Source organism: Coptis chinensis, chromosome 6, assembly GCF_015680905.1.
Source record: "Coptis chinensis isolate HL-2020 chromosome 6, ASM1568090v1, whole genome shotgun sequence".
Taxonomy (NCBI): Eukaryota; Viridiplantae; Streptophyta; class Magnoliopsida; order Ranunculales; family Ranunculaceae; genus Coptis; species Coptis chinensis.
This window is the reverse complement of record NC_141461.1, coordinates 45173407-45199879: the sequence shown is the minus strand read 5'-3', so window position 1 is coordinate 45199879 and position 26473 is coordinate 45173407. Positions and strand designations below refer to the sequence as shown.

Below are 26473 nucleotides of genomic sequence, written 5' to 3'. Positions count from 1 at the left end.
AATCTTATTGGATGCAAGGGGTAAAGTCGGAATGCACATACTTGGCAACTTTGTGGATACGTATAATAACTCTATAAAATGGTTAGGTTACTCTGAAATTCGTAACTTCTTATAACAAGAGTGGTGGGAGCAAGAATCATAGAGTAAGAGTGATGGGACGTGAGATTTGTTCAATGTTCGGAGGAGGAGTGTGTATAAGATTAGGAGAGTGGTGGACAAGAATGAAAAAGGGTTTAAATGAAGCAGTTTCTAACAGCAAAGTTGGAAAATACTTCAAGTTAGAAGCTAGAAAGAGCTCATTTACAAGAGAATTACGTGCCGCCACTGCTACATTTCTTACGATGGCGTATATCATCACTGTTAATGCAACCATACTCGCAGACTCTGGTGGAACGTGCTCCATAACAGACTGCACGCCGCTAACGATGCACCTCAGTGATCCATCTACACCACACAGCAGCCTCACTTATACAATGCCGGGCCCAGATTGCAAAATAAAACCAAATAGTGGTTACATGAACTGCCTATCCAAAATCAAGAAAGACCTTATTGTAGCCACCGCATTGTCTTCTATGATTGCTTGCTTTGCTATGGGAATTCTAGCAAACTTGCCTCTAGCCTTAGCCCCAGGGATGGGAGTTAATGCTTATTTTGCTTATAACTTAGTGGGCTTTCATGGATCGGGGTCCATAAAATACGAGACAGCACTAGCTGTGGCCTTAGTTGAAGGCTGTGCATTTCTCCTAATCGCGGCAATTGGGCTACGTGGGAAGCTAGCTCGCCTGATACCCCGGCCTGTTCGGCTTGCCACTGCAGCGGGTATCGGGCTATTTATTGCTTTACAGGCCTTCAGGCTCATGAAGGTGTAGGTCTCATTGGCCCAAGCTCTTCCACATTGGTTGGCCTTGCTGCTTGTTCTAGTACAAATCCACTTACCGGCGAATGCATGGGAGGTAAACTTCAAAGTCCAACGTTCTGGCTTGGCGTCGTTGGCTTCATAATCATATCTTATGGCTTAATACACAATATTAAAGGCAGTATGATATGTGGTGTGCTTTTTGTTACATTAGTCTCTTGGTTTAGGGGTACTAGTGTTACAATATTTCCTAATACACAATTAGGGGACCAAAGCTTTAATTACTTCAAAAAGGTAGTAGATTTTCACACAATAAAAGCACTGCTGGAGCTATTAGCTTTAGTGAGTTCAACAGGAGTGAAGTTTGGGTGGCCTTGATCACATTACTCTATGTGGAAGTGTTTGCAACGACTGGCACATTGTACTCTATGGCTGAAATTGGAGGATTTATGAATGAGAAAGGAAGTTTTGAAGGTGAATATATGGCATTCATGGTTGATGCTGGCTCTACGATCGTTGGATCGGTACTTGGCACATCCCCAATTGCGACATTTGTTGAATCATCAGCAGGGATTATAGAAGGAGGTCAAACAGGATTGACGGCTGTGATTGTTGGTATATACTTCTTGCTGTCCTTGTTCTTTACACCTATACTTGTTAATATCCCTCCATGGGCTATTGGGCCTTCTCTTGTAATGGTAGGGGTGATGATGATGAAGGTGGTGAAGGATATAGATTGGGCTAATTTCAGGGAAGGAATACCTGCCTTTGTTACGATGTTGCTCATGCCACTCACTTACAATATTTCGTATGGGCTTATCGGTGGAATTGGGCTCTATGTGGCTCTTCATTTATATGATTACCTTTTGGGGTTTCTAAGTTGGCTGATGAAGGTAAGCAAGGTGTTATCTTGCGTTCAAAATCAAGTTTCTGCTGCTTCTTCAACTGATCCAGCGGCTGAGGCTGTTTTATAATGCGATTAGTATCTTAAACTAGTAAGTTTTAGAGCTTTGTTTGGCTTAAAATGCAAGGCCGAGAAGTATATCCACTCTTTTAGTTGTAGACGGTAACAAACGAACATCGGAACATGTTTCAAAAATACTTAATATTTTGTCATACTGGAGAAGTAGTTAAATGTAATAAACTCGAGCTGTAACAGGTGTTAAGGACTTGATTAATAATAACAAATAAATAAATAAAAAAGAAACCTACAGCAAAGAACTCTTTACTAGTGTATAGGATCATTATCTGGAATGTTCTCTATTTTAGCATGATAGGGCAAAGAATTCTCAAAACAGCTTTGTCAAACATAGATAAACACAGTTTCGTAAAGAACTTGAGATGGATGAACACAAAGGGTAAAATCTTGAGTTGTTAACACCTCAAGATTTTTAAAGATGAAGACGTGAGAACTTCCACGCTTCAGCTCCTTAGGCCATCATATAACAAAATGCATTTCAGCTCTCTCACAACATCCTGTAACTTTAAATAACAGTTTCTTCCACCTGCGCAACTCCTGCCACTTGTAAACAATAGGGTACCATTTCGGAAAGAGACCCCATTCCGAACAACACTTCCCAACGAATTCACAATAGAGTAGCAACTCGACTAGATACTGTAATGTTGTAATGTTGCTAACTTCATACGATCTAATGAGATCAAAGAGCAGCTGATACAAGGAATGACCGAATCCGTTGCAACAGCTCAGCCTTAACAGAATCAGGAACAGATGCTGTGCAAAGAAGAAAAAAGCATACAGACAGCATTCCAAAGCATGCACACGAAGATAATAGCATGTTATAGGGAAAAAATACCTAGCATAACGTCTTTGAATACAACAAAATAGCAATGGATGGTTTCAAATTTCGACCATCACACTTAATGTTATCTCTGCTATGCAATTATAATGTACAATGGGTAGAAGATGAGATGGATAATTGAGGAGAGAACTGAAACAAGAAAAAAGATCATTTTGATTTCAGCATCTCCATATTATCAAACCGGATGAAAGTGCAATAAACAGGATGGGAAGTCTAAGAGTAAAGTTTCCTTGAAGACATAAACACGAATTACCTACAAACCAAGATGCACAATACAGAATGCCATTCTTTTTAGATGCACAAAAAGATCACAGCATATTTAAATAAAAAAACCTCAACAGTTTCCAAGAAACCAATAACAAATAACATCCCAGGGCTCCCCCCCCCCCCTAACGCACACAGACACACACATAATGATAATTCCATTGGAGCAGTCTCAAACCCTGTCTTGTCTACCTATGGCATTTTTATACAGGAAAGAATTACAGAACCCTGAGCATATATCCACCAGAACAAAATCTCGACAGTTTTGATGACATCAATCAGAAACAAGAAGACGAAAGAGGTACTTGCATTGTTGCAGTCTATGATAATTCGTTCGCATGGATATAAATTCTTCACTTTTCTAGCTTCAGTAAAATGAAGCCTACCAACTTAAATACCAAAAGAATCCCATGGTAAAAAGTGTACAATAGAGCACACACATACTCGCACTCATGCAGACACAGTCTAAATCAAATTACAAAAACACATGTGATCTGTCTGTAAAGTTTACAGCATCTGCCCATTTGAAGGTTAAGAGAAAGAGCAACCACCACCAAACACACTAAAACAAAGAAGAAGAATTCAGAGGACATGTTTGAATTTGACATAAACAAACTCATGATCATTGGTTTACATGGAAATTTAAGATTAGACTAATCTTTTCTTACCACAATTTCCTAACTACATAAAACTACACAACAAGTCAATACCAAGACTTTTACACCAATCAAACGTTATTAACATGTTAGAGAACCGTGGACTGTTCATTTTAACTTTAGATTGGAACAGTAAGTTTTTGCGAAGATGATATATATGGAGAACGTATCTTTCAAAAATTCAGCTATTTAAGATTATTTCGAAAGTGCACAAACTATCATGAGTTTGTGTACATCTCAACTTTCTATTCTGTCTCAAAATACCTCCAAAAGAAAAGGTGTTCATAGTTACAAGTGCTCTACATGAAAAGCAGCAAGTGGGAAGTTTTACCTCTTCCCTTCGGAGTGATTACATGCACAAGCTCATCCACAGTAACATTGTTCCTTCCTTTCTTCCTTGTAAATGCCCTAGCAAACACAAAAGAATAATATAAATCTCGACAGTGGAGAAAATAAGTAGAACAGATTTCATCTTTCCCATGTTGAAATAATTGCTTTCTGGATATAGAAGAATGGTGCTCAAAGACAACAGTCAAACGAAGTCAATAAGATCATCAAATGATAGGGACATCGTCCCTGACGTCCCTATATTGTATATTCCTATAAAACAGATGAAAACATGCCAACTGACGGATTGACACCTATAAAAGAATGGTGCTAAAAAATATAAGTGAAAACTGAGTCAATTGTACATAAGATGTTGATATGTCATTTTTCCAATTTCTTTCAGTTTTCTGTGGTGCAAAATGTGGAAACGTCCCTACTGTTGCATGGAGTTTTATGTATGGTGTTACAAATTCCTTTTGGTGAAAATTTTGAGACCCCGTTTACAAGAAGAAAATGCTTGCGACATAACAAGGTTGTCAACTTAAAGCTGGGAGGATTTGAAAAACATGAGCTAGAGCAAGTATGTTTCTTCCCATACAAGGTTTCTTTGTAACTTGGTTTTCAAAAGTTTCCAGTAAAATGTTTTTTCCCCTTAAAAATTTCGTGGATAAGGACTTGTGGAGGTGGCAAAGGACTACAGAGGTAACACCAAGATCTTGGTCTTCGGAAGAATGACAAGCACCAGAAAAGGGGACACATTTGCACAAGAAAAGAACTGGGAAAACTATTTCTACCTCAGCATGACACACTCGGACGAGATGGATCCTGTAATCTACCTCAGCCTTGCTAGTTATAGAGATCAGGGGAAAACCATGTATGTTGTGCATGTAAGAGTTTGTTTAAGGATACGCTAGCAAATTCCTTCTTATGATCCTCTAATATGCAAATCCCTTGTTCCCTCAACAATCTGGTTAGCACATGCCAAGTCTGATGATTCTACCGGCATAAGCAGCACAGAGCACGTAAGAAACAAAATGGCATTGGTAAATATATATCCTCATATTATACACCAAGGTTTCTAAAACTCTTGAGGACGTATTTTTTTGCATTTACTGTATTCATTTTACCAACGTTTTTTAAATCCTTGAGAACCCTTGAAGATAACTTGATCATGATGATGTGTAGAAAAGGGTTTAAAAGCCATTCCCTAAAGTAAACCTTTTATTGGCACTCATCTTACTACGACCAAACTACAAGTGTGGAAATGCACGGGTGTATTTGTTGGAAATTTCTAAATACAACAACTTCACTATAATGAAAACCCTAGATTATGGTCTTTCGGGAATATGGGTTTAATTTGATATTGTCGATAATAGTGGTTTGATAATAAAAATCTTTTTTTAATTACAAAATTAATTCCTACTATGATTATGATGGATAGTGGAGATCTAATTGGATTAGGAAACTAAAGTCATCTCTCTATCTATAAATAGGTGATTGACTTCCATCAATCAACACCTTTGAAACACACAACTCAAGTTTATATGATAAGAGAGAGAAATGTGTTTTCCCCATTAAATCCTCGTAGACAAGTTCTATATGACTTCGGGGAAAATAATGCCTTTAATTTACGACATTTAAATGAAGTGATTAACGATCATTTTATTAAATATACTAGATAACTGCAAGCAGTGGGGAGGGTGGAGAAGAGAGAAAGAGAGGGATTTGTGGGTAGGAAGAGAGAGAGAGTTGGGTTTGGTTGAGAAGGAGGGCTGAGCAAGTGAAGAAGAAGAAGAGGGGGGGTAGTGGTGGTGGTGGTGGTTGCTTGTTGGAAACCCAAACCAAGAGATCGCTCCCGCTCACTGAATGAGGGAGAGGGAGAAGGGAAAGTGGGAGTGAGCGGAGAATGAAGGAGAGTGAGGGAGAGAAAGTGAATGCGAAAGATTGAGGACAAACAGATAGAAACCTACCAAACTATATTTTGAACCACATACCCCCACCCCTCTCAAAAAGTTCGCTCCGCTCACTTGATTATATGTTTTCATTTAGCCTCCCAAATGTGCAAATGTCTTAAAGTGGGTTTCCATCATTTCCACAATTCAAAAGGTGTCTTTGGAACTCTATTTAAAGAATATAAATACATAACGGTTTTAAGAGCATGCATCCATAAATATGTAGGTAAATTAGAATTACTCATCATTCTCTTCACCATATATATAAGTGTTGTGCCTTTCAGCTACATCATTCTGCCAAAGAGAATCTGATAGTGTACTCGACACAAATTACTAAACACTTGAGGAGTTTAGTGAAAAGACCTGCCGTTATCCTGTTTTTATCATGCAAACGATAAAAATAACAATAACATGAAAATCATCTATAAAGGTGATAAAATATTTTTCTCTACCAAAATATAGAACATCAAAAAATCCACAAATGTCTATATGTATTATTTCAAAAAGATGTTTACTTCTTGTCACTCTTTTTTTGGAATGTTTGGTTTGTTTGCTCTTAATACAATCCACACATACACCAAAATCAATAAAATAAATATTCGGGAGAGAACCTTCTCTTTTACCAATCTTTTCACTCTTTCTCTGGTTATGTTACCCACCAAAAAGGACAAAAGTCCAAATCTTGATTGTGGCATGTGTAGATTACACTAAGGGCAAACAATCTAAACATACCAAGAAAATAGCCACAAGAAATATAGATCCTTCTGAAATAATATACATAGACATTTGTGGACATTTTGATGTTCCATTTTTTTGCGGAGAAAAATATTTATCACTTTTATAGATGATTTTTCATGTTATTGTTGTCTTCATCTTTTGCATGATAAATCTCAATCTGTCAATGTTGTTGAATATTCATAATTGAGGTTGAAAGAAATAGATAAAAATGTGAAAATTATCAAATCTAATAGAAGTGGTGAATTTTATAGAAGGTATCATGAAACATGACAATGTCCGGTCCTTCCACTAAACTCCTTAAGCGTCTAGGAATTTGAGTACACAATGTCAGGTTCTCTTTGGCAGAATGATGTAGCTGAAAGACGCAATCGAACACATATGTATAAGGTTAATAGTATGATAAGTAATTCTAATTTACCTACTATCATTGTCGATGCATGCTATCAAAACCGTCGTGTATATCTTGAATAAAGTTCCAAGTAAGGGAGTTCCTAAGACACCGTTTGAACCGTAGAATGATGGGTTATGATGGAAACCCAAGTTTAAGACAATCGCACATTTGGAAGCTAAAAACAAATATAATCAAGTAAGCGGAGCGAACGTTTCAGTTAAGGGTAGGGGGTATGTGGCCCAAAATATAATTTGGTAGGTTTCTGTCTGTCTGTCCTCAATCTCTCACCTTCCCTCTCTCTCCCTCTCCCTCCTTCAGTCTCCGCCACTTTTCCTCCCTCTCTCTCCCTCCTTCACTCTTCGCTCACACCCCCACTGCAATGCAATATACTAGTATATTTATAAAATGATCGTTAATCACATGCATAATCACTTCATTTAAATCTCATAAATTAAACAAATACCTTTGCCTGAAGTCATGATTGCACGTGTGCAAAGATTTTAATAGGGAAAACGGGTTTCTCTCTCTTAACTTATAAACTTGAGTTGTGTTTCAAAAGTGTTGGATTGATGGAAAACTAGATAGAAGAATTTAGTTTCCTAACCCAATTACATATGCGCTATCCAATCATAGTAGGAATTTTATAATTAAGGTAAAACTTCTATTATCAAACCACTATTATCGACAATACCGAATCAAACAAATATTCTCTATGAACCATAATTTAGGGTTTCCATCATAGTGAAATCCTTGTATTGAGAAATTTCCAATTTCCAACAATATTCACTTATACATATGCACAAACTACAAGTTTTAAATTGCATACGTGTATCCATTCAAATATGCACAAACTATTGGTTAAGAATTGCACGAGTGAAAACTACTATTATGTTAAGTTCCTCTATTACAAAAATAAAAATGTAAGGATAACAAGAAAAAGGGTTATGACCCTGTGGCATGCAAGGCCATGTTTCCATCATCTCTTGCTTAGAAACCATATTGATGCAAACTTGTTGGCGAAAATTTCAAAAAGATACTAAATTGAGATGATTAAGGTCCACACTCGAGAAATCCAAAAATTTAAAAACAGAACAAAAGACAAAAGCTATAAATTAGACTAAGATGATAACTTTATTCATAATTCTACTCAAAGCAACCACTAATTAAACTCTCACAAATTATAATCTCTCACTATATCATCAAAACAGCCAAAACTCTCATAAATACAAAGTCTCAAAATTAAGAAACCAAATCTAATCCTAATGGCAAAATCCTTGTTTATGGATTGGTTTCCTTGCTTGCTAGGAAACCGATCTCAACAAGGAAACTAACTATTGTTAGAGAACTAGAATTAACAAACAATAAAATATTAAAAGAAATTCTAACACATGGCATTAACTTATACGTGTTTCGCATCACATATAGTGGGGTCTGGAAAGTTCATACTCTTTTCTCTTTAAAGGAATTTTTTTTTCTAGGTTTGATATGTGATATTACCATTACAAGTTAAATGATGATCAATGGTAATAACTAGATACAAGAAAAGATTTATTCACATAATCATGTCCACGTAACTTGTTTCTCGTTGATAAGATCTATGGATTATATCAAAAACCCCCTTTTTTTTTTTTGCTAAGGATGATGCTACTGACAATAATTACTTCTTACTTCATTTAATTAATTGCAGATGACGGCCTGACAATCAAACCACACAAGTACAAAGAATCAAAGCCAATATCCATGAGAATAGTTTAAGTGGCAAACATTAAAACTTGAAAATTTGATTGTTAAAGACCCCTTTGCCTTGTGGAATAATTTAAATGACATATTTGATCATAAAAAGACTATTTAAGTACCTCAAACAAAGCAAGATTGAATGTCTTTGCCTCAAGAATTATATAAGTGTCACAGAATACAGTTTTGCATTACACAAACACTTCCCTCTCAGGATTTTGTGAAAAACCAATTACAGAGGTTGCTAAAATTGATAAAACTTTATTATTCTTCAATGTTAATGAGTAATGACATTATGCTCTCACAGTCATATCACAACACAAATGATGTTCGTTTTTCAAATCTCATGCTAAGCACCTCCTTGTCGAAAAGTTTACAAAATGTTGTTTTAAAATCATTAACAAAGACCCATCACCTCCATATGTTACTAATACTAAAACAATATATGGAAGGGAAAAAAGTGAAGACATCCTATGCGGGGCAACTCCCGTCTGGATAATAATTTTACTAGCTTAGCCACATATAGGACACCTTTACCATTTTCCATTCCACTTATTGTTATTGCTTCGACATCGTTAACATAAGGAGGTGAATTAAAAGTGGGTCTCTATTGCTAATTTTGATTTTGAAGCCGCAAGATGTTCTATTTCCAAGCAAAGAGGATCATTTGATTTGCAAGAGATTGAAAAACGAATATCATTTGCAAGAGATTGAAAACAAACATCATTTGCCCTGTGATATAATTGTAATAGTATAGTGTCATGAGTATGAAAGAATGATAAAGTTCTATCAACTTTAGCCACCTCTATAACCAGTTTTTCATAAATAGTTTTAACAATGAAGTGATTTTGAGTAATGCATAATTGTTTTCTGAGACACTTTTGCTGAAGCAAAAATTCATCCAATCTTGGTTTGCTTGAGGTAGTAGAGTAATCTACTCATGATCAAACTTGTCATGTCATTTGAATAATTTCACAAGACAAGGGGGTCTTGATCAGCCAAATTTTAAGGTTTAATGCTTCATTTATACATAGCCATAGCATGATTATAGCATTACTTGTGTAGTTTCATTGTTGACCTTTATTATAAATTTATCATATTATCCAATCTACAACGCTTAAATAAAATGAGCACCCTGTTTTCATGAGAAGTTATCTCACCAGTAATAATAAACTTAACAAAGAAAGGTTTGTGTTATAAATGTGCCAAATTGTTTGATTGACCGCGGTGCCTATGCATAGGGGCGACAACCGACGAGAGAAACACTACCTTCATTAAATGTAAATGGTGCTCAATAGTATTTTACTATTTCCTTTTGTAAACTGTAAATACAGACTTTTTGTGACTGAGAAATCATCCGAGTTTGAGACTATTTCGTTTTTAGTTTCATATAGTTTCATATCACGTTATCAGCACGATTTGTTTCTAACACTTTAGCTTTTTAGTTTTGATCATTTTCTTCATAAAGAAATTTGGTTATCCTAATACTAAACATTATCATAAACCTTCTTTTTACAAAAGCTATAATTCTAATAATCCTAATCCTGTGGTGGATTGTCCCTTGCCATTAAAAAGTTGAGAAAGGATCGAATTAGTAGCATTCTTAAGTACATCTTAGTCTAGATTTAAGTACATCTTGTCTCTTCAATAGCATTTAATTTGCTGAATATCAATTATTTGACTCATCTTTTGACATTGCATTCTTAAATACATCTTAGTCGAGATTAAACAAGTTTCTGTAAATTATTAAATGTGTGTGTTTCTTTTATTTAAATAAAAGACTATCATTGTGTTAGTGCATTTTGTAGTATATTTAGTAATTAACAACTAAGATTTTACTATTGATTGCATAGGTATTCTAGCGAGAAGTATGTTGTTCATGTATTAAATGTAGGCTAGGTACATTTTATGGTAACATGTAAAAATATTGTCAAAGCAGTATTGATTCATCATAATTTAAGATACGGTTTTGAGATGCACAATTTATTGTGTGTCACACTAGCATACTGTCCGTAATTAGATAATACTGTGTCCAAAGATTGCTTGCTATTCAAACAGATTCAATCACACTTATCAGTCACACTATTGAGCAAGTTATTGATTCTTCTCTTAAGTTGACTTACAAATAGTGAAATAGTTTGTCTCTTCATGTTTATTATAATAACATGTCTATAGGCAAAGATAGAAAATCCTCAGAACAATCATTCTCACTGTTTTAAGTAAATCTCGTGAAATCATTTTCAACAAGTCAATTTCAACAAATTAATATCAATAGTGTGTGTATAGTGTGTTACTGTTCACGTATTAAATTTTCACGTGAAATCATCTTCAAATAAATCAAGTGTGTGCATATTGTGTTGCATTCTTCTTCAAAGTTGAGGATTACTTGTGCGAGAAATTCTAAAACTAAACTAGCAAAAAGTAAATGCTACTTATTCGATAATTTCTCAACTTTGTAATATCCACCGTGTTTAATCAAATTAAACACAAAAGGACGATCCACTAAAGGAAGGTTTATGGATAATGTTTAGTATTAGGATAATCAAATTTTCTTTCTGAAGAAGATGGGCAAAACCACAAAGCCAAAAGTGTTAAAAACAAATCGAAATAGTGCTGATAATGTGATATGAAACAATATGAAACTAAAAATGAAATAGTCTCAAACCTTGGTAAATAAAGCAAATTAGATGCAAAGTACCCTCAAGGATTTCAAAAACCATGGTAAGAAAATTCAAAATTACAATAGATGCAAAACGCATTTTCAGAGATTTTGAAACCTTGGTAAGACAATACAGTAAATGGAAAAATGTGGCCTAAAATCAGTTTAGAACAATTTTCTTCAATCAAAAAGGAGCTAATTGTTCACCAAAGAATTATGACTCCACAATTTGAGGCCAATGAAGTATCCGTGGAATGAGTGGTAGATGTTACCTTTTCAATCTCAAAAAATAGATTCCCTCTGGTTTTCTTACCTTTTTTTACCAGCCCATATTCTTTTTGCTAGTAGGTAGGTCTCCAATGGAAGACCTACTTGCAGCTACATAAGAGGAAATATTTGAGCTGTGGGTCAGATACATGTATATGGCTTTCCCTTTCCCGCTTACACAGTGACTAAGAAAGTGATCTAGTACATGCTCGCATTGTTTCTAATCATCCCTATTGAGCATGTTCTCTTTTTAGAGTCCCTGGCTCGCACGTCTGGTAATTTCACTTTGACACACTCAACCTCAATTTATTGGCATGATTAACTGGAGCAAAACCTGCACTCGGCCCTGTCCTCACATCCATCTTACTAATGCACTTGTCTTCGAGGCTTTCTCTTCATGGAACTGAAATTAACCAACTTCACAGCTAAGAATCCAGCCGAGTCAAATATTCACATTGCGTGTCATCCCAAAATGATACTCCGCTCCCTTACCCTATTTGGCCCATTGACATACCTACCATGCCCCCCCTCCTCCTCTCTTTCCTAAAATAAATCCCCCTAATCCTTTGTTTGTCTTTCCATGCACGGATGATACGGTTACAGGTTTTCAGGTGAAGGGTCCGAGGTGCAAAGTGCTATCACATTAACAATATCAGGAGTTGAGGACGAGCGATCCAAGTGTGGGTGCTTTGGGTTGTTTAAAGGGAGTGGGTTCAATGAGGCAGGTAAAGGGAACCTTTCCTGATTGCATTCAAGAAAGGTTGGACAAGACCTAAAAGCCAAGGCAGGATTTCAAAAAAAGAAAAGGCATCAAATAATTGCACTTATGATCTAATTGACCGCTCCTTAAAGATTAACTCCTATGGAGGACTGCCTTTGTAATTTTGATTAAAAAGTTTTTAAAGAAATACTGATTCATTCTCCAGGCCGTTTTAATTAAAACCCTAAACCCTAAAATAAGACAAAAAATAAATAAAAAATAAATTGAGATGAAGAAGAACCTGCATATAGATTTCATTTCATCTCTCCAACCACACTCTATAAGTCTTTCCCTTAACAGCTCCTTCAATCGTTCCTTCTCTCCACTCTCAATCAGCTAAAATATATATATATATATATTTTTTCTTTAGTTTACTTTTACAGAATCAATTGACAATATAAAAAGTTTGGTTCACCTACCTTGATGTTAATAATTTCTTGGAGAGTAAGTTGTTCGTCTTCTTCCTCTGCATCCGGTGTTGGAGGCCTATTAATTGAACCCCTCCTCCTGTTTATAAAAATAATAATCAGACTCAATATATTCTAATAATGAGACTCGTTAAAAAGAAAGAAACTCACATCTTCTGTTTTTTGGGACTTCTCTTTCTTCTGTCTTTATATATAAGAAGATAAGATAAGATAGGTGGAGCAATTCGGGTTATGGGCTTTGGGTTCGGGTCCAAGCCCAATCCAATTAACGAACCTCATCGAGATTTTGAGATAAGTCTTTGACGGCACGAATCATTTTTAAAAACGGACATTTCCACTTGACTCCTAGTACTTGTCCCACTTACTATTGATCGTCTCTTGTTCAGTTTGTTATTACAAAGAGATGGAGAGCTTCAAGTTACTAATAATACTGCTTTTGATTTTTTATTCTTATTATGTTCTGTTTCAAGTTGCTGCTTCTCATGATCGCAATGAACAACCTTTGTCTAAAATAGCAGTCCATAAAGCAACTTTCTCGCTTCAGGACTCTGCTTCTATTAAAGCATCACCACTTGTTCTTGGCTCCAAGGTAAAGATAGTTATTCTGTTTTCTTTTCACCATTGGATTATACATAATTTTTAGTGGTAAACTGGTATTTGGTTTTGCTTGCAGGGTGAAAATACAGAGTGGGTCAATGTGGAACTTGAATACCATAATGGATCTAATGAGGACTGGGTTGGAGTCTTTTCCCCTGCAAATTTCAAGTAATGCTCTTTTCTAAACAACCTCAATTTGAGTTTGAGCACTTGTTTCTTTATTTATTTTTTTGCAAAACGCAAGTTTGGTTTATTAAGTCTATCTAAAATATGCATCATGCCTTAGGCATAATTTCTAAGACGAATTACAATTTCATTTGAGAAAGGAGATGCAAACACCATTAGGCTGTCCTCGCTCGAGCATGTATATATGTTAGTGCATCAGCCACCATGTTAGGTTGTTAGCTTGTCTGTAGATATGCGTGATTTCAAAACCGTCAAGTGTGTTGATCACCTGATTAATTTGTGTGCCATTACACCGTTTAGCTTGCAACAAGTCGGTCTGCACGACTGCACCACCAGATAATTTGTCTGCATCATGGTTGCTGTTTTGAGCCTTTAAGAATGGCTAACATCTCAACTCTGTCAGAAACAAGTTAGTGAAGGACCCAGCATTGTACGCAGCCAAAACATTACCAACATAACTTTTATAACACCCTCATGGCCTATAGATCTTGAAATCAGAGATCCTTCCTTTTTAAGAGTTATTTACTCCTCATTCGGTGCTCCCAATGATGTCACAATCTTGTTTTAAGGAGCTACTATGTACAGGATTCTACCAATTTTAATTGCTGCTATCCTGTTATGTGCATTGTCTTCAAATTTTGTGGATAGACCTGCCAGTTTAATCTTAATTTCTTTAATAATAAGTTCAACAACAAGAGCACGGGTTCTTGAGGAGCTTGTCAAGATTCTGTTATCCCTCTGGTCCTAGATCAATTCACAGTTTCTGCTCGAGCTGATTGGACCAAGAGTTTGTGCAGAGAATTACCTTTTAGCTGGTTCATAATCCACCTCCACTCTATTGGTCTCCTTAGTACCGTTATGTTAGTACCACAACATGCAAGCATCTCCCTCCAAATGTCGAATGTAACTGGGCAATCAAAGAACAAATGATTACATTTTCAGGCACAGGCACATTGCTTGAACAGGTTTGAAGTTGAGCCCATCCTTAAATTGAAGAGGAGCGACCCTTTCTTTTAGTGTCTATAGACTATAGAGTAGAGAGACAAGCTGCTGTTTGCAGGGAGGTCAACAGGTGGAACTGTTGGTTGAGACCTAGTCTCAGTTCGAACGAGCAGTTCTTATTGATGCTTTCAAGTCTGATATTTGTTAATGCTAGAGGTTTTTGTTTCTACATTTATTTCCTATGTTATTTCATTGATAATTGAAATACTTTAATGCGACAGCTCGTCAACCTGTTCACCAGACATCGGCAATACAAGAGAACAGGCTCCATATATATGTTCCTCTCCCATAAAGGTGTGTTTTAACGTATCACTTGTGATTTGTGGATGGATAATCATTCCCCTTTTGAAAATTCTATACTAATTCCACCATGCATATCTACCTACATTTTCAGTACACGTATGCGAATTACTCAAATCCAGATTATGCAAAGAGTGGTAAAGGTTCTCTGAAGTTCCAATTGATAAATCAGCGGGCTGACTTCGCTTTCGCTCTTTTTTCAGGGGGACTTTCTAATGTCAGTTATGGTGATTCCTTTCTACTCATAGAAATGCCTCTTCTGACTCTATAATGATAATTTCATTCACTATATTAAGGAATAGATTATGGATGAGACCAAATGTGTGAATATATGGTACATACGCTTGTATTTGCAGCCAAATTTGGTGGCAATTTCAAATGCTATATCTTTTGCAAATCCAAATGCACCTGTTTATCCACGTCTCGCTCAAGGGAAGTCTTGGAATGAAGTAAGTTTAGTTAAATTGATGCTATATAAGTAGTTTTGTATATGTTAATATTGCCTCTGATGAATAGGCATATAATTTGTTTGGTTACTCAGATCTTCAGAATGTACATTGTGCCCCTATGAAACTCCTTCCAAATTACTGTAGCTGTTTTGCTCTTGTTCGCGGTAGCACAACAGTTTTGAGCAACGTTAATTACGTTCTTAAATTACCTTATTTATAAAAACATGTTGTCTGGTATTTTGTTTTAGGACATTGAAAGGAAAGGCATCCATGAATTATTAACGTTTATTCCATCCGAAATACACTATGTGGTTTTTACTACTATCGGTGGGACGAATGAGCCTCCACTTTACGAGTACAGAAATAATATGGAAATCTTTTATTCATGACAATGTTGCAGAGCCTGGATAAGCATTTCATTTGTCACCTGGAGGCTTGACTTTAAGAAATTTGAAAACTATTTTATATAGATACAATAGTTGACATTAGCTTTGAAGTATGATCCTTAAGACTTCTTTAGAAACAGTGTTTCTTTTTCGTACACATTTCATGGGGTTGGCAACTTCTACACACCCAAAATTTCTAACAGGATCCTACCCTCTGGACAGATGACAGTGACTTGGACAAGTGGCTACGATATAAGTGGAGCTACTCCTTTTGTTGAATGGGGTCTGGAGGGTGAAGCTAAAATGAGATCACCAGCTGGAACGTTGACTCTTCACAGGAACAGCATGTGTGGTAGGAGTCAATTGCCTGTTGACTTAATGGCAATTCTATTGCAAAATAATGTGTTCTTTTCCCCTGTATTGTGCAACCTGTTATACTACATATTACCGAGAGAAGATAACTGCTAGCAACCCCTAAATCCTAAAAATTAATACCTAGCTTCTTTAGGCAATAAATCTCTTACTGTGCTAATTGATCTTTCAAGTATCACGTGAGAGGATTCTGTGCATTAAAAGGTCTTGCTAAAACCTAGTGTTCATCTACAACAGGAAAACAAAGATTGTCATTTTCATCCTATACTTGATATGGTGTTGCATGTCCTTGGTGAGCTAGGTGGATCTGTGGGGTGACTGAGTTATATTTCAATCCTTTTGCAGGCTCACCAGCACGAACGTTTGGTTGGCGTGATCCTGGTTTTATACATACAAGCTTCTTAAAAGATTTGTGGCCTAATGCGGTGTATAGATCTCATCTCGATTTTTCTGTTTTTGCAATATTAAGGTTGATAATGGTTATTGTGGTATGTTCTTAAGCTTGTTATGATGGTTTCTTCAGGTATACTTACAAGCTCGGTCATCGTTTATTGAATGGTTCATATGCCTGGAGCAACCTTTATTCTTTCAAATCATCCCCATATCCTGGGCAAGATTCCTTACAGCGTGTAATAATCTTTGGCGACATGGGAAAGGTAGCCAGAGTTGCTTGGAATTAAACTGATAGTCAGTTGTACAAATATACTTATATCAAAATTTCTTGAAATTGTAAGTATTTCTGCCATGTGTATGCAGTATGCTTACTGCTTCAAGTTCCATAGAACGCCAATCCAGCTTCTAATATTTATAATTTCTAGACAAGGAGCTCTGGGTAAACTTCTTCGTTTATGACTGAGTAGTATTCTTTCTGTTATGAACCAATAGAGTAACATCTGTTCTACATTTTCCAGGCAGAGCGTGACGGCTCTAATGAGTACAGCAATTACCAGCCAGGCTCTCTTAATACCACAGATCAACTCATCAAGGACTTGAAAGACATTGACATAGTTTTCCATATAGGGGATATCACATATTCAAATGGGTATATCTCGCAGTGGGATCAGTTTACTTCACAGGTGGAACCCATTACATCAGCTGTGCCATACATGATTGCGAGGTCTCCTGTTCTGTTTGAACATTTTCAATTGATATTTGGATAGAAAGAGTCGAGCATGATATTCTATGGTATTTTTAGAAGGTCATTATCTTTTATATTTATTTACTTGCAGTGGTAATCATGAACGTGACTGGCCTGGGACAGGGTCCTTCTACGACACCATGGATTCAGGTGGAGAATGTGGCGTGTTGGCTGAGACCATGTTCTACGTTCCTGTGAGAATAGGGCCAAGTTTTGGTAACCACATTTCCTCTTAAATACACCTTCCAACTTCACGGACTATTAAAAGAAACATCTGGAGTTGGTCTACCTATGAATTCATTACCTGCGAAAAAAAAAAAAAAAAAAAACATTTGCGGTATTGCACACGAGTGACATGAGGGCCAATACATAATTATTCATCTACTTATTTGCAATTAATGAAACTATTCATCTTGTGTTGTCTTCAATTGATAGAAGTTCCATTATCTATTTTTACAGGTATTCAACAGACTATGGCATGTTTCACTTCTGCATAGCAGACAGTGAACATGACTGGAGGGAGGGTTCTGAACAATACAGATTTATTGAGCATTGCCTTGCATCTGTAGATCGGCAAAAACAACCTTGGTTAATCTTTGCTGCTCATCGTGTCCTTGGCTACTCCTCCGACTATTGGTTGGGCATGCAGGGGTCATTTGGAGAGCCGATGGGAAGGGAGAGCTTGCAGAAACTTTGGCAGAAGTACAAGGTCGACATTGCATTCTATGGTCACGTCCACAACTATGAACGAACATGTCCCATGTATCAGGTATGGAAGTGTATATCTGGAATTACAATAAGAAATCTGACCATCCATTTCGCAGTTTGGCCAATGCGAACAATGCGTAATGCAGACTGCACGTGCACATGCATGTAGCTATATTATATATCCGTACTACAACTTGGCAGTTAAAGACAAATGTGTTATGCAGTATACAGTTCATGCTTGACATGGATGCATTCCATATTGCCTTGTGGGTGTTTCAGTATTGATTGTTGAACCATTGGCTAGCAACATCAGGGATTTAACGCGTGTAGGACTAATCAATTTTGTTTACTTTAGATCACTGCAGAGTTAGGATCATCATACTCCAGTATATCAATTAGTTCATTCAATTAGCTTTTTCAATCATGGCGTGGGTCATCTTATCATCGTTATGGTTTTGGCGTTGCAGAACCAATGTGTAAATGCAGAAAGATCTCACTACTCTGGCACTGTGAACGGAACCATCCACGTCGTTGTTGGCGGGGGAGGCAGCCACTTGTCGAAGTTCAGCGACATACAGACTAGCTGGAGTCTTTTCAGAGACTATGACTATGGGTTTGTCAAATTGACAGCTTTCAATCACTCGTCTCTCCTCTTTGAGTACAAAAGGAGCAGCGATGGAAACGTTTATGATTCCTTCACCATCTCAAGGGATTACAGAGATGTGTTGGCTTGTGTACCAGATGGTTGCGGGCCAACCACCTTGGCCTTCTAACTTCTAAGTAATTCTGTTATTTCTTTTTTTTTTAGGAAATGCATTCTTTCATATGTGGGTTCTGGGTTCTCCTCGCCGCATTAGTGTACTATATATTAGCAACGCATCTGTCTATAGGAATACCTGAGTCCCTCATGTAATAAATGCATGAGTCCCTCATGCATTTATAGACACTGGCATTCTGGGCACGCTCGATGAGTGTGAAATCCTATTCTGGCACGCGTGATGCGTTGTTGTTTTTCACACTTATTTTATGCTACTTATCCGAAACCGAAATCAATCGGGTCAATAGAAAACCCCGATTCCAAAATTCAAATTCGAATATCCCACCCGATTTGTTGCTCTAGATGTAAGGAGGTTCCACTAACCATAGTTAGCAATTCGGCGAATTATTCGTTTAATTCGGAAAACGTTTAAAAAAGTCGTATTTATCAATAATACAGAATAATTCGTTAATTCGGCAAGAAATCATTAATTTGCAAATTATTCGTATTTTCACTATAAGTTTGTTGAGTATGTTGTTAAATTTTATCGTATTTTTTTATTTTTAGTTTCGTATTATACTCGAATTACTTACAAACACGAACTTTTGCCGTTTCCATTTTTTTTAATTGTCGTTTCCCTTTTTTTTAATCCGAATTGAAAAAACGAATTCTTATCAAAGTTCGAATTTTATTCGAATATTTTCCGTATCGAATTTTTGCCGTATTACGAATTGCTAACTATGTCACTAACCCATTAATTTAGACTATATATGTTAAATTTGTCAGGATAAATAAAAAATAAAAATTCTAAAAATTTGTCTGGAATTTCTAATGAAATTGTTGAAATTTCAGGTAGAATTGTCAAAATTTCGATGACATAGGATGGGGCATGTGTTGTAATAATAGTGTGAAAATTTGTTCGGAATTTCTGATGAATTTGTCAAAATTTTGGATGGCGTGGGTTGTAGCCTGAGTTGTAATAATAGTGTTTGGCGAGAGCAAAATCGGAAAAACGAAAAAAACGACCTATGAAAAAACACTGTAGGTGGGGGCACGCTTGATGAGCATGAATTGGTTCCTGAGGCTGTTAACACGCTTAATATAACACACATATTTTTTAGGGTTATTTAGGGATTGGTCCTATTTATTTAGGGGTATTTAGAAATAAGTCCTAAAATTATTGATTATTAGGCTTTAGTCCTACTTTTATCGATTGACCTTGAGTCAACTCAGTTGACCGTGGTCAACCCATTTTATAATAATATAATTTTTGTTTTTATAAAAATGGCCAAACTACCCTTTCTTTCTTCTCAAACTTTTCTTTTCTTCTCAATTGACCCATTAATTAATCAATGATTCTTGAACCCACCAGCAAACAAAGCAGCCAAAAGATTTTGTCAACAACCAAATCGTGTCCACATAACCATCTTTAATAACGAATTGAATGAGAATTTTGCTTCACTTTGAGTATCGGTATTGAAAATGTATCCATAAAACCAAAGTCATCTCAGTATCGGTTATCTATATCAATGCAATTTCACTTGCAACACAATCTTTATATCAACATTCACTCTTAAATGGTCCAGGTATTATTGTAAGGATTCAACTATTTCTTGTTTTGTCTTCAGTTGAATTCCGACATCCAACATCCTATCCACGTCAGAAAACGATGGCTACTACCGAAAAATGAGGTCTTGATGAAGTATCTGGGAGTTCGATATCGCAATTTGGTTTTTGGTGAATCGGTATCGAAATTGGATTATGGTTTTGAGAGTTTGAGGTGAAGATCAGGAGGAATGAAAAATGGGTTGTTGTTGTTTCTAATCGTTATTGATTGATATCGGTATCGGTTCTAAGTTATTGACCCCAACAACTTCAAATCCGACACCTCCGTCTATAATTGAAAAGCTTGGTATCGGTATCGAAATTGAAATTAGATTATTTTCTTCGTCCATTTGGATTATTTGCTTCGTCCATTTTGTATCAAATATCAACCGAAGCTATGTATCGACAATAAATCATAACCCTCCATATCTGTTCTTCATATCGGTTGCGAAAATTGTGATAAAAAAATAATCATCTCCATATCGGTTATCCATATTTGATTCTCCTAAGTTAAATGGGTTTGGGTGTTGAAGTTGGGTTGCTGTTTTTGTTCTCTTTTGGATTGGATTGCTAAAATTTGATTCTGACTCATCGTATACCGCAAGTAGTCTTCTATGTCTTTGTTGTTGTCACACATCGATTTGGATTGGATTGGATTGATGTTTTCATTTTCATTTCACTCTTTGAATTTGATGTTTGAAGGTTTATCATTGATTAATTAATGGGTCAATTGAGAAGAAGAAAGAAAGGGTAGTTTGGCCATTTTCATAAAAAATAAAAATTATATTATTATAAAATGGGTTGACTACGGTCAACTGAGTTGACTTAAGGTCAATCGATAGAAGTAGGACTAAAGCCTAATAATCAATAATTTTAGGACCTATCCCTAAATACCCCTAAATAAGTAGGACCAATCCCTAAATAACCCTATTTTTTATCCCCTGCAATATCCAGCAAAAATCAAATAAATAAGGTAGTTTCATCCACAATAGTCTTTGATGTGTTTTTTTAATATCGATAGAAAGAAAAAGTGAAGTGGAATTCTGGAAAGTTACTGAACCCAAATTCAGAAACCAGTGCGAGAGAGGTATCATGCTGGGATCAATAAAACTCGGACATCCATTGAAAATTCTTGCAGAAACACTACTAATCCTCGATGTCCATCTGAGTAACCTTCACAGTATCACCTTCTTTAGATAATCTGTACCTCTTTGAACTAAGCATGAGATCTGATTAATTCTGTCTCTGTATGTAAACCTAATGATCAAAGATTAATTGCGTTGGTTGCCCGTCGCCTTAGCAAGATTATAGTGTAGAGATACACACTGTAACTTATTAGTAAATAAACTTTATACTTCCCCAGTTCCCTTTCATCGCAACCAAGTATTATTCTGTTTCTCAATACGTGACCAATATTAGGAGGGTGTGATATTGAGGGAGGAAGACTCGGTGATTGTTTTTCCTTATATCTCCCGCGTTCTGGAAAAAGAAAATAGGCGAGAGCAAAACTGGAAACAATGAGAAATAACGTATGAAAATACTGTAACTAGGGCGTGTTATTTAAAGGAGAGAGATGTATATATCTGGGGTGATTTAGCTTTTAGTCCTAATTTTAATAGCAATATTTGTGTTTGGTCCACGACTATTTGTTTATTAGTATTTGGGCCAAAATTGTCGGTTGCTCATCCATATTTTTTATATTGACACATTTACTTTTAAGACCAAACTCTAATTTTCAGTTAAAATTGGAGGCCAAACCCTAATTTTGAGATACAATTTGGGCATTTAATAAAGGCGTAACCTTGTTCTAATTGTGATTGTATGCTCTAATTAAGAAGTATTGTTCATGTAATTCGCAGTTGGAAACTCTAAATACAATGACCAGCCTAAATTGACATCAAATTAGCCACTAATTGGGTTGCACAATTTTATGTTTTTGGTACCATTAAACAATAATTTTAGGGTACCAATATTATCTCCTTGTTACGTCTATAAGCTCAACCGTAAAAAGTTATATTAGTTTTATACCCTTTATTCTTCCACCACCTCAGTTAAAACTATGTAATTTGAAAAACTGGCCACTCAACTACATATTCTCTTTAATCAACATTTATTATATTCTAGCTTACATTTATTATATATATAACTTAATAATAGCAATTGAGTCAACAATAGATTATTCAACACCATGACTAACACTAGTAATAAACCATGTGAGGTGTGCTGCAATTGGTATGTCGTTTTTATAGATATATGAATCTTGTTTAAAATTTAGGCATGAGATCTTCTCGATCAATAAATTCCAATTTGAACGGTCCTCATAATTAATTTTAGAATCAAAGCTAACAAAACGCAAACATTGCACCATCAAACCTCTAAGCATAGTAATTGAATGCTTACAACTTCACAAGCGTTCACAATATTAATTTCATTTTGCTCTTACCACAAAAAAGTTAGTGTAATATAATGATCGAGACTATTTAATTCGTACAATTATGCAAAGTTAATAATATTCACCTTTTTTTAGTGTGTTAAACTTGGCTTAGTTGTAGGATGTATGTTGGTTAAGTAGGTGGTTGCAAATAGATTTGTGTGTACCCTACATCATATTTCAGGTCCAAAGTGTACCCGGAATCCTGGACCATGGACTGAGTGTGGGACCAGCGGCGGACCAGTCTGATAGCTGTAAAAAATGCTTTGGATCATCCGGTTCTCTAGTCCGTCAAAATTCACAACAGGTCCAGGGCCCATCCGGGTTGCCCAAGTTCATGGACCCAATCCGTCTGGATCACTCTGATCCAGTAGCCCGATCCACGGAGACGAGAAACCCTAGTGCAATCCGATAAGATTTTGCACAAGGATAGAATGAAATCTTGGGGAATAATCTTATTTGAGAAGTAGAATCATGCTAGGATTCGTCAAGGAAGCCAATCTCCGAGAATCACTTTCTTGGTCGCCAAGGTAGGAGATTGTTATATATACGGAGGCTTCTGCAGCCTCCAGAACTACGTTTGAAGAGACTTGATCCCGGATTCCTTACTGGGTACATAGGCAACCAGAACGTTGGTGCAATCTCTCTTCCTCAAAAAACCTAATCCCCATCTTTTTCGATTCCATGAAAGCCCGAAAGAGCGCCCAATATATTTAATCAGCAAAATGTTAACTGGATCAGAGAGTAGATATTCTAAAATTGAGAAAACCCCGCTTGATCTGGTGCATGCCGCACGCAGGTGTAAGCCATATTTTCAGGGGTGTGTTATTAAAGTATATACAGAATATCCCCTTTGCAAGGCACTCGGACGAGCCAAAGAGTCTGGCCGCCTTCCTTATTAGTTTAGCTATCTAAGTGCTTACCACATCTTGTATGAGCCTCGAACTGCACAAAAAGGTCATGCATTAGCCTCTCTGATGGCAGATTTCCCAGTAGAAGATATCATGGTTTCTCCCGAGTTATTCGAGGAAGAACAGCTGCAAGATTTTCCCAACCACCAACCTGACTCCGTTGAAGAGACTTTCACCGGGGGCGAGGCGTGGGTTGTGTATACCGATGGTTCAAGTAATATGAAGGGGTCTGGGATCGGTTGTGTGATAATCGACCCAAACGGAAGCCGAATCAAAAGGTCCGTCCGACTTTGCTTTCCTGCTTTCAACAATGAAGCTGTGTATGAAGCTGCAATATTTGGAATGAGAGCGATGCTCGAAATAGGGGCAAAGAAGATCAATATGGTAACTGATTCTAAACTAGTTGTTTGTTAGTTTTGAGGGTCATATCAAGCACGAGATGAGCGAATGGTGGCTTATTTAGCTGTTATACGCGATCTAGCTGCAAAATTTGAGTGCATCTCAATTTCGCAAAGACCAAGGAATGATGTTAGGCACGCAGATGTATTGGCCTACCTTTCAGCAGTAGTTGATTCAACTTAACCTCGTGTAGGAACCGTTATGGTTGCATGTCGTCATTGTTTACAAACCGTGAAAACCCATGCGCAGCGGAATAAGGGTGTTCACGATTTTGATTAGGAATCATACCTTTTGATCAGTTGTGATATCTCTGAGAATCCAAGCTCTACGAATCAGCAACCTCTTGATCTTCTGTTGTATTCATATCCTTGGAATGGACGTTGTAGAGAAAAAGGATTTTTTGCTTTTTCTTTCGAGGCCTCCTCTTTCGAAGAAGCGCCCAATTTTGGGACTCCAAGATGTTTAAGCGACCAAAGCAAATAAGCGCCAGCGCTTTTCTCCGGTGATTTTGCTTATATAGGCTACAGGGGGCCAGCCATGAGGAGAAATTTGTTTTAGGGCCTCGCTCACGAATCGCGATTTTTTTGTTTTAGTATAAAAACAAAATCAGTTTTTGAAAACCTAACTTTTCCAAAACAAGAAAGAGTCATTACAAGAGAACAATTCTTTGTGAGTTGAGTGTTCATTCTTTGTGAGTGAATTGAGAGACTTGTAATCTGTTACTCTCCCTTGTAGTAAAGCTTGGATCTGAATGTGTGGGCGTAAGCAAATTGCCTAACCAACTTCTTATATCCTTGTCTTGTGGTTGGTTCTCTTTTGCATTAATTGTTTTACTTTATATGCTTGTTATTTGATATTGAAAGTGTTGGGATATTGCTTGGAGGTGTTGAAGTCTTGTCTATTGTGAAGGATCGATCGTTGTGTAGGATTGATCCGTTTGTTAATGGGTAAGCGTTGTTTCCGCACTAATATATTCACAACAATTGGTATCGACAATCGACCCAGGATTTTGAGTTTTGGTAAAGAACCATAGTGCTTCAAATTTATGTATGGTGTTGATAAAATTCTCCGATAAAGATAGATAATTTTTTTGGGTTATTGTGTGTGACTTGAAAAAGGGGCTCCCAAGATATCAAATGCTAGATTTAAAGTAGAGAAGTTTGATAAAGAAGCAAAAGAAAAGATGGCGAGGGTGATGTCGAATGAGATGACTTCCACAAAGCAAGTGGAAGGGTAGTTCATCTAAGCCTTTAAAACATGTCGATGCGGTGCTACAATTGCAAAGAAAAACATTTATCTATGTGATTGCTCTTCCGAAAAAGTAACAAGATGAGTGGTAAGTTTGAGAATGAGGATGTTAGTGAAGCAAGTCTTGCTTCCCGGCCGATAAGGGATGATGTAAGTCTTTTCGGTGTCTACACAAGACGACCACATGACCGATCACGTGGATTCTTGATTCGGGTGTTCCTACCACATGTGTCCAAATAGGAAGTGGTTTGCTACCTATGAGAACTTGAGTGGAGGTTCCGTTTTGATGGGCAATGACGTTGCTTGTAAGACGGTTGGGATTGGAACTATACAGGTCAAGATGCATGATGGTGTAGTGAGGACTTTAACCGATGTGAGACATGTTCCTGAGTTAAAGAAGAACCTTATTTCTCTTGGTACCTTGGATTCCAAAGGCCACAATTTTGTGGGAAATGGTGGAGTCCTAAAGATCCTTAGTGGCTCTCTAGTCATTATGAAGGGTCAAAGACATGGAAACTTGTATACTTTCTTGGGTAGTACAGTGATAGGTGATGTAGCAGTGGGTACATGTAGTGATGATTCTGAGTGCACAAAATTGTGGCATATGCGCCTTGGGCATATAAGCCAAAAGGGATTGTCTGAGTTGTGCAAGCGAGGATTCTTGAAGAACTTGAAGAAGCCAAGTATGGGGTTCTGTGAGCATTGTGTCTATGGCAAGCAGTGCAGAGTCAAGTTCGGTACAAGCAAGCACAAGACGAGAGGTATCCTGGATTATGTGCATACGGATGTTTGGGGACCTTCTAGAGTGGCTCCTAAAGGAGGTAACCGTATTATGTCTCTTTCATCGATGATTATACAGCTATGTGTGGGTATATATCTTGAAGTCCAAGGATGAAGTTTTGAGACATTTAAGAAGTGGAAGGCAAAAGGGTTGAGAATCGCATTTATAGGAAGGTGAAGACTTTCCCATCCGATTTTGATGGTACCTTGAGTATACCTATAGGCCTTTCAAAGAGTTTTGTGCTTGAATGACAATTGCCGGACAATTGACCATGAGGGACAACCCACAGCCAGAATGGGTTAGCGAGAGAATGAATCGCGCGCCGCTTGAGAAAGCTAGGTGTTTGCTTTC

General features: G+C 36.8%; 3 protein-coding genes across 3 annotated transcripts; 2 read left to right on the top strand and 1 right to left on the bottom strand.

Annotated features, from left to right (window-relative positions):
* On the top strand, window positions 1–1979 carry AZG2 (Xanthine/uracil permease family protein). The gene is given in 3 exon segments (XM_086566767.1): window positions 1–834; window positions 837–1166; window positions 1169–1979. Coding segments are annotated over 3 exon segments (1674 nt in total). The 5' UTR covers window positions 1–152; the 3' UTR covers window positions 1831–1979.
* Window positions 1980–2065: 86 nt separating this feature from the next.
* LOC147493185 (transcription/mRNA export factor) lies at window positions 2066–13029 on the bottom strand. Its single transcript, XM_086566768.1, has 5 exons — window positions 13003–13029; window positions 12844–12931; window positions 12666–12760; window positions 3928–4004; window positions 2066–2588 (listed from the first exon to the last, which is right to left on the bottom strand). Coding segments are annotated over exons 1-5 (336 nt in total). The 5' UTR covers window positions 13005–13029; the 3' UTR covers window positions 2066–2514.
* Window positions 13030–13164: 135 nt separating this feature from the next.
* Window positions 13165–18982, top strand: LOC147493184 (putative inactive purple acid phosphatase 27). The gene is given in 13 exon segments (XM_086566765.1): window positions 13165–13441; window positions 13526–13617; window positions 14859–14931; window positions 15032–15154; window positions 15294–15386; window positions 15995–16124; window positions 16490–16571; window positions 16668–16800; window positions 17056–17261; window positions 17374–17474; window positions 17477–17498; window positions 17742–18051; window positions 18458–18982. Coding segments are annotated over 13 exon segments (1857 nt in total). The 5' UTR covers window positions 13165–13255; the 3' UTR covers window positions 18764–18982.
* The last annotated feature ends 7491 nt before the right edge of the window (window positions 18983–26473 follow it).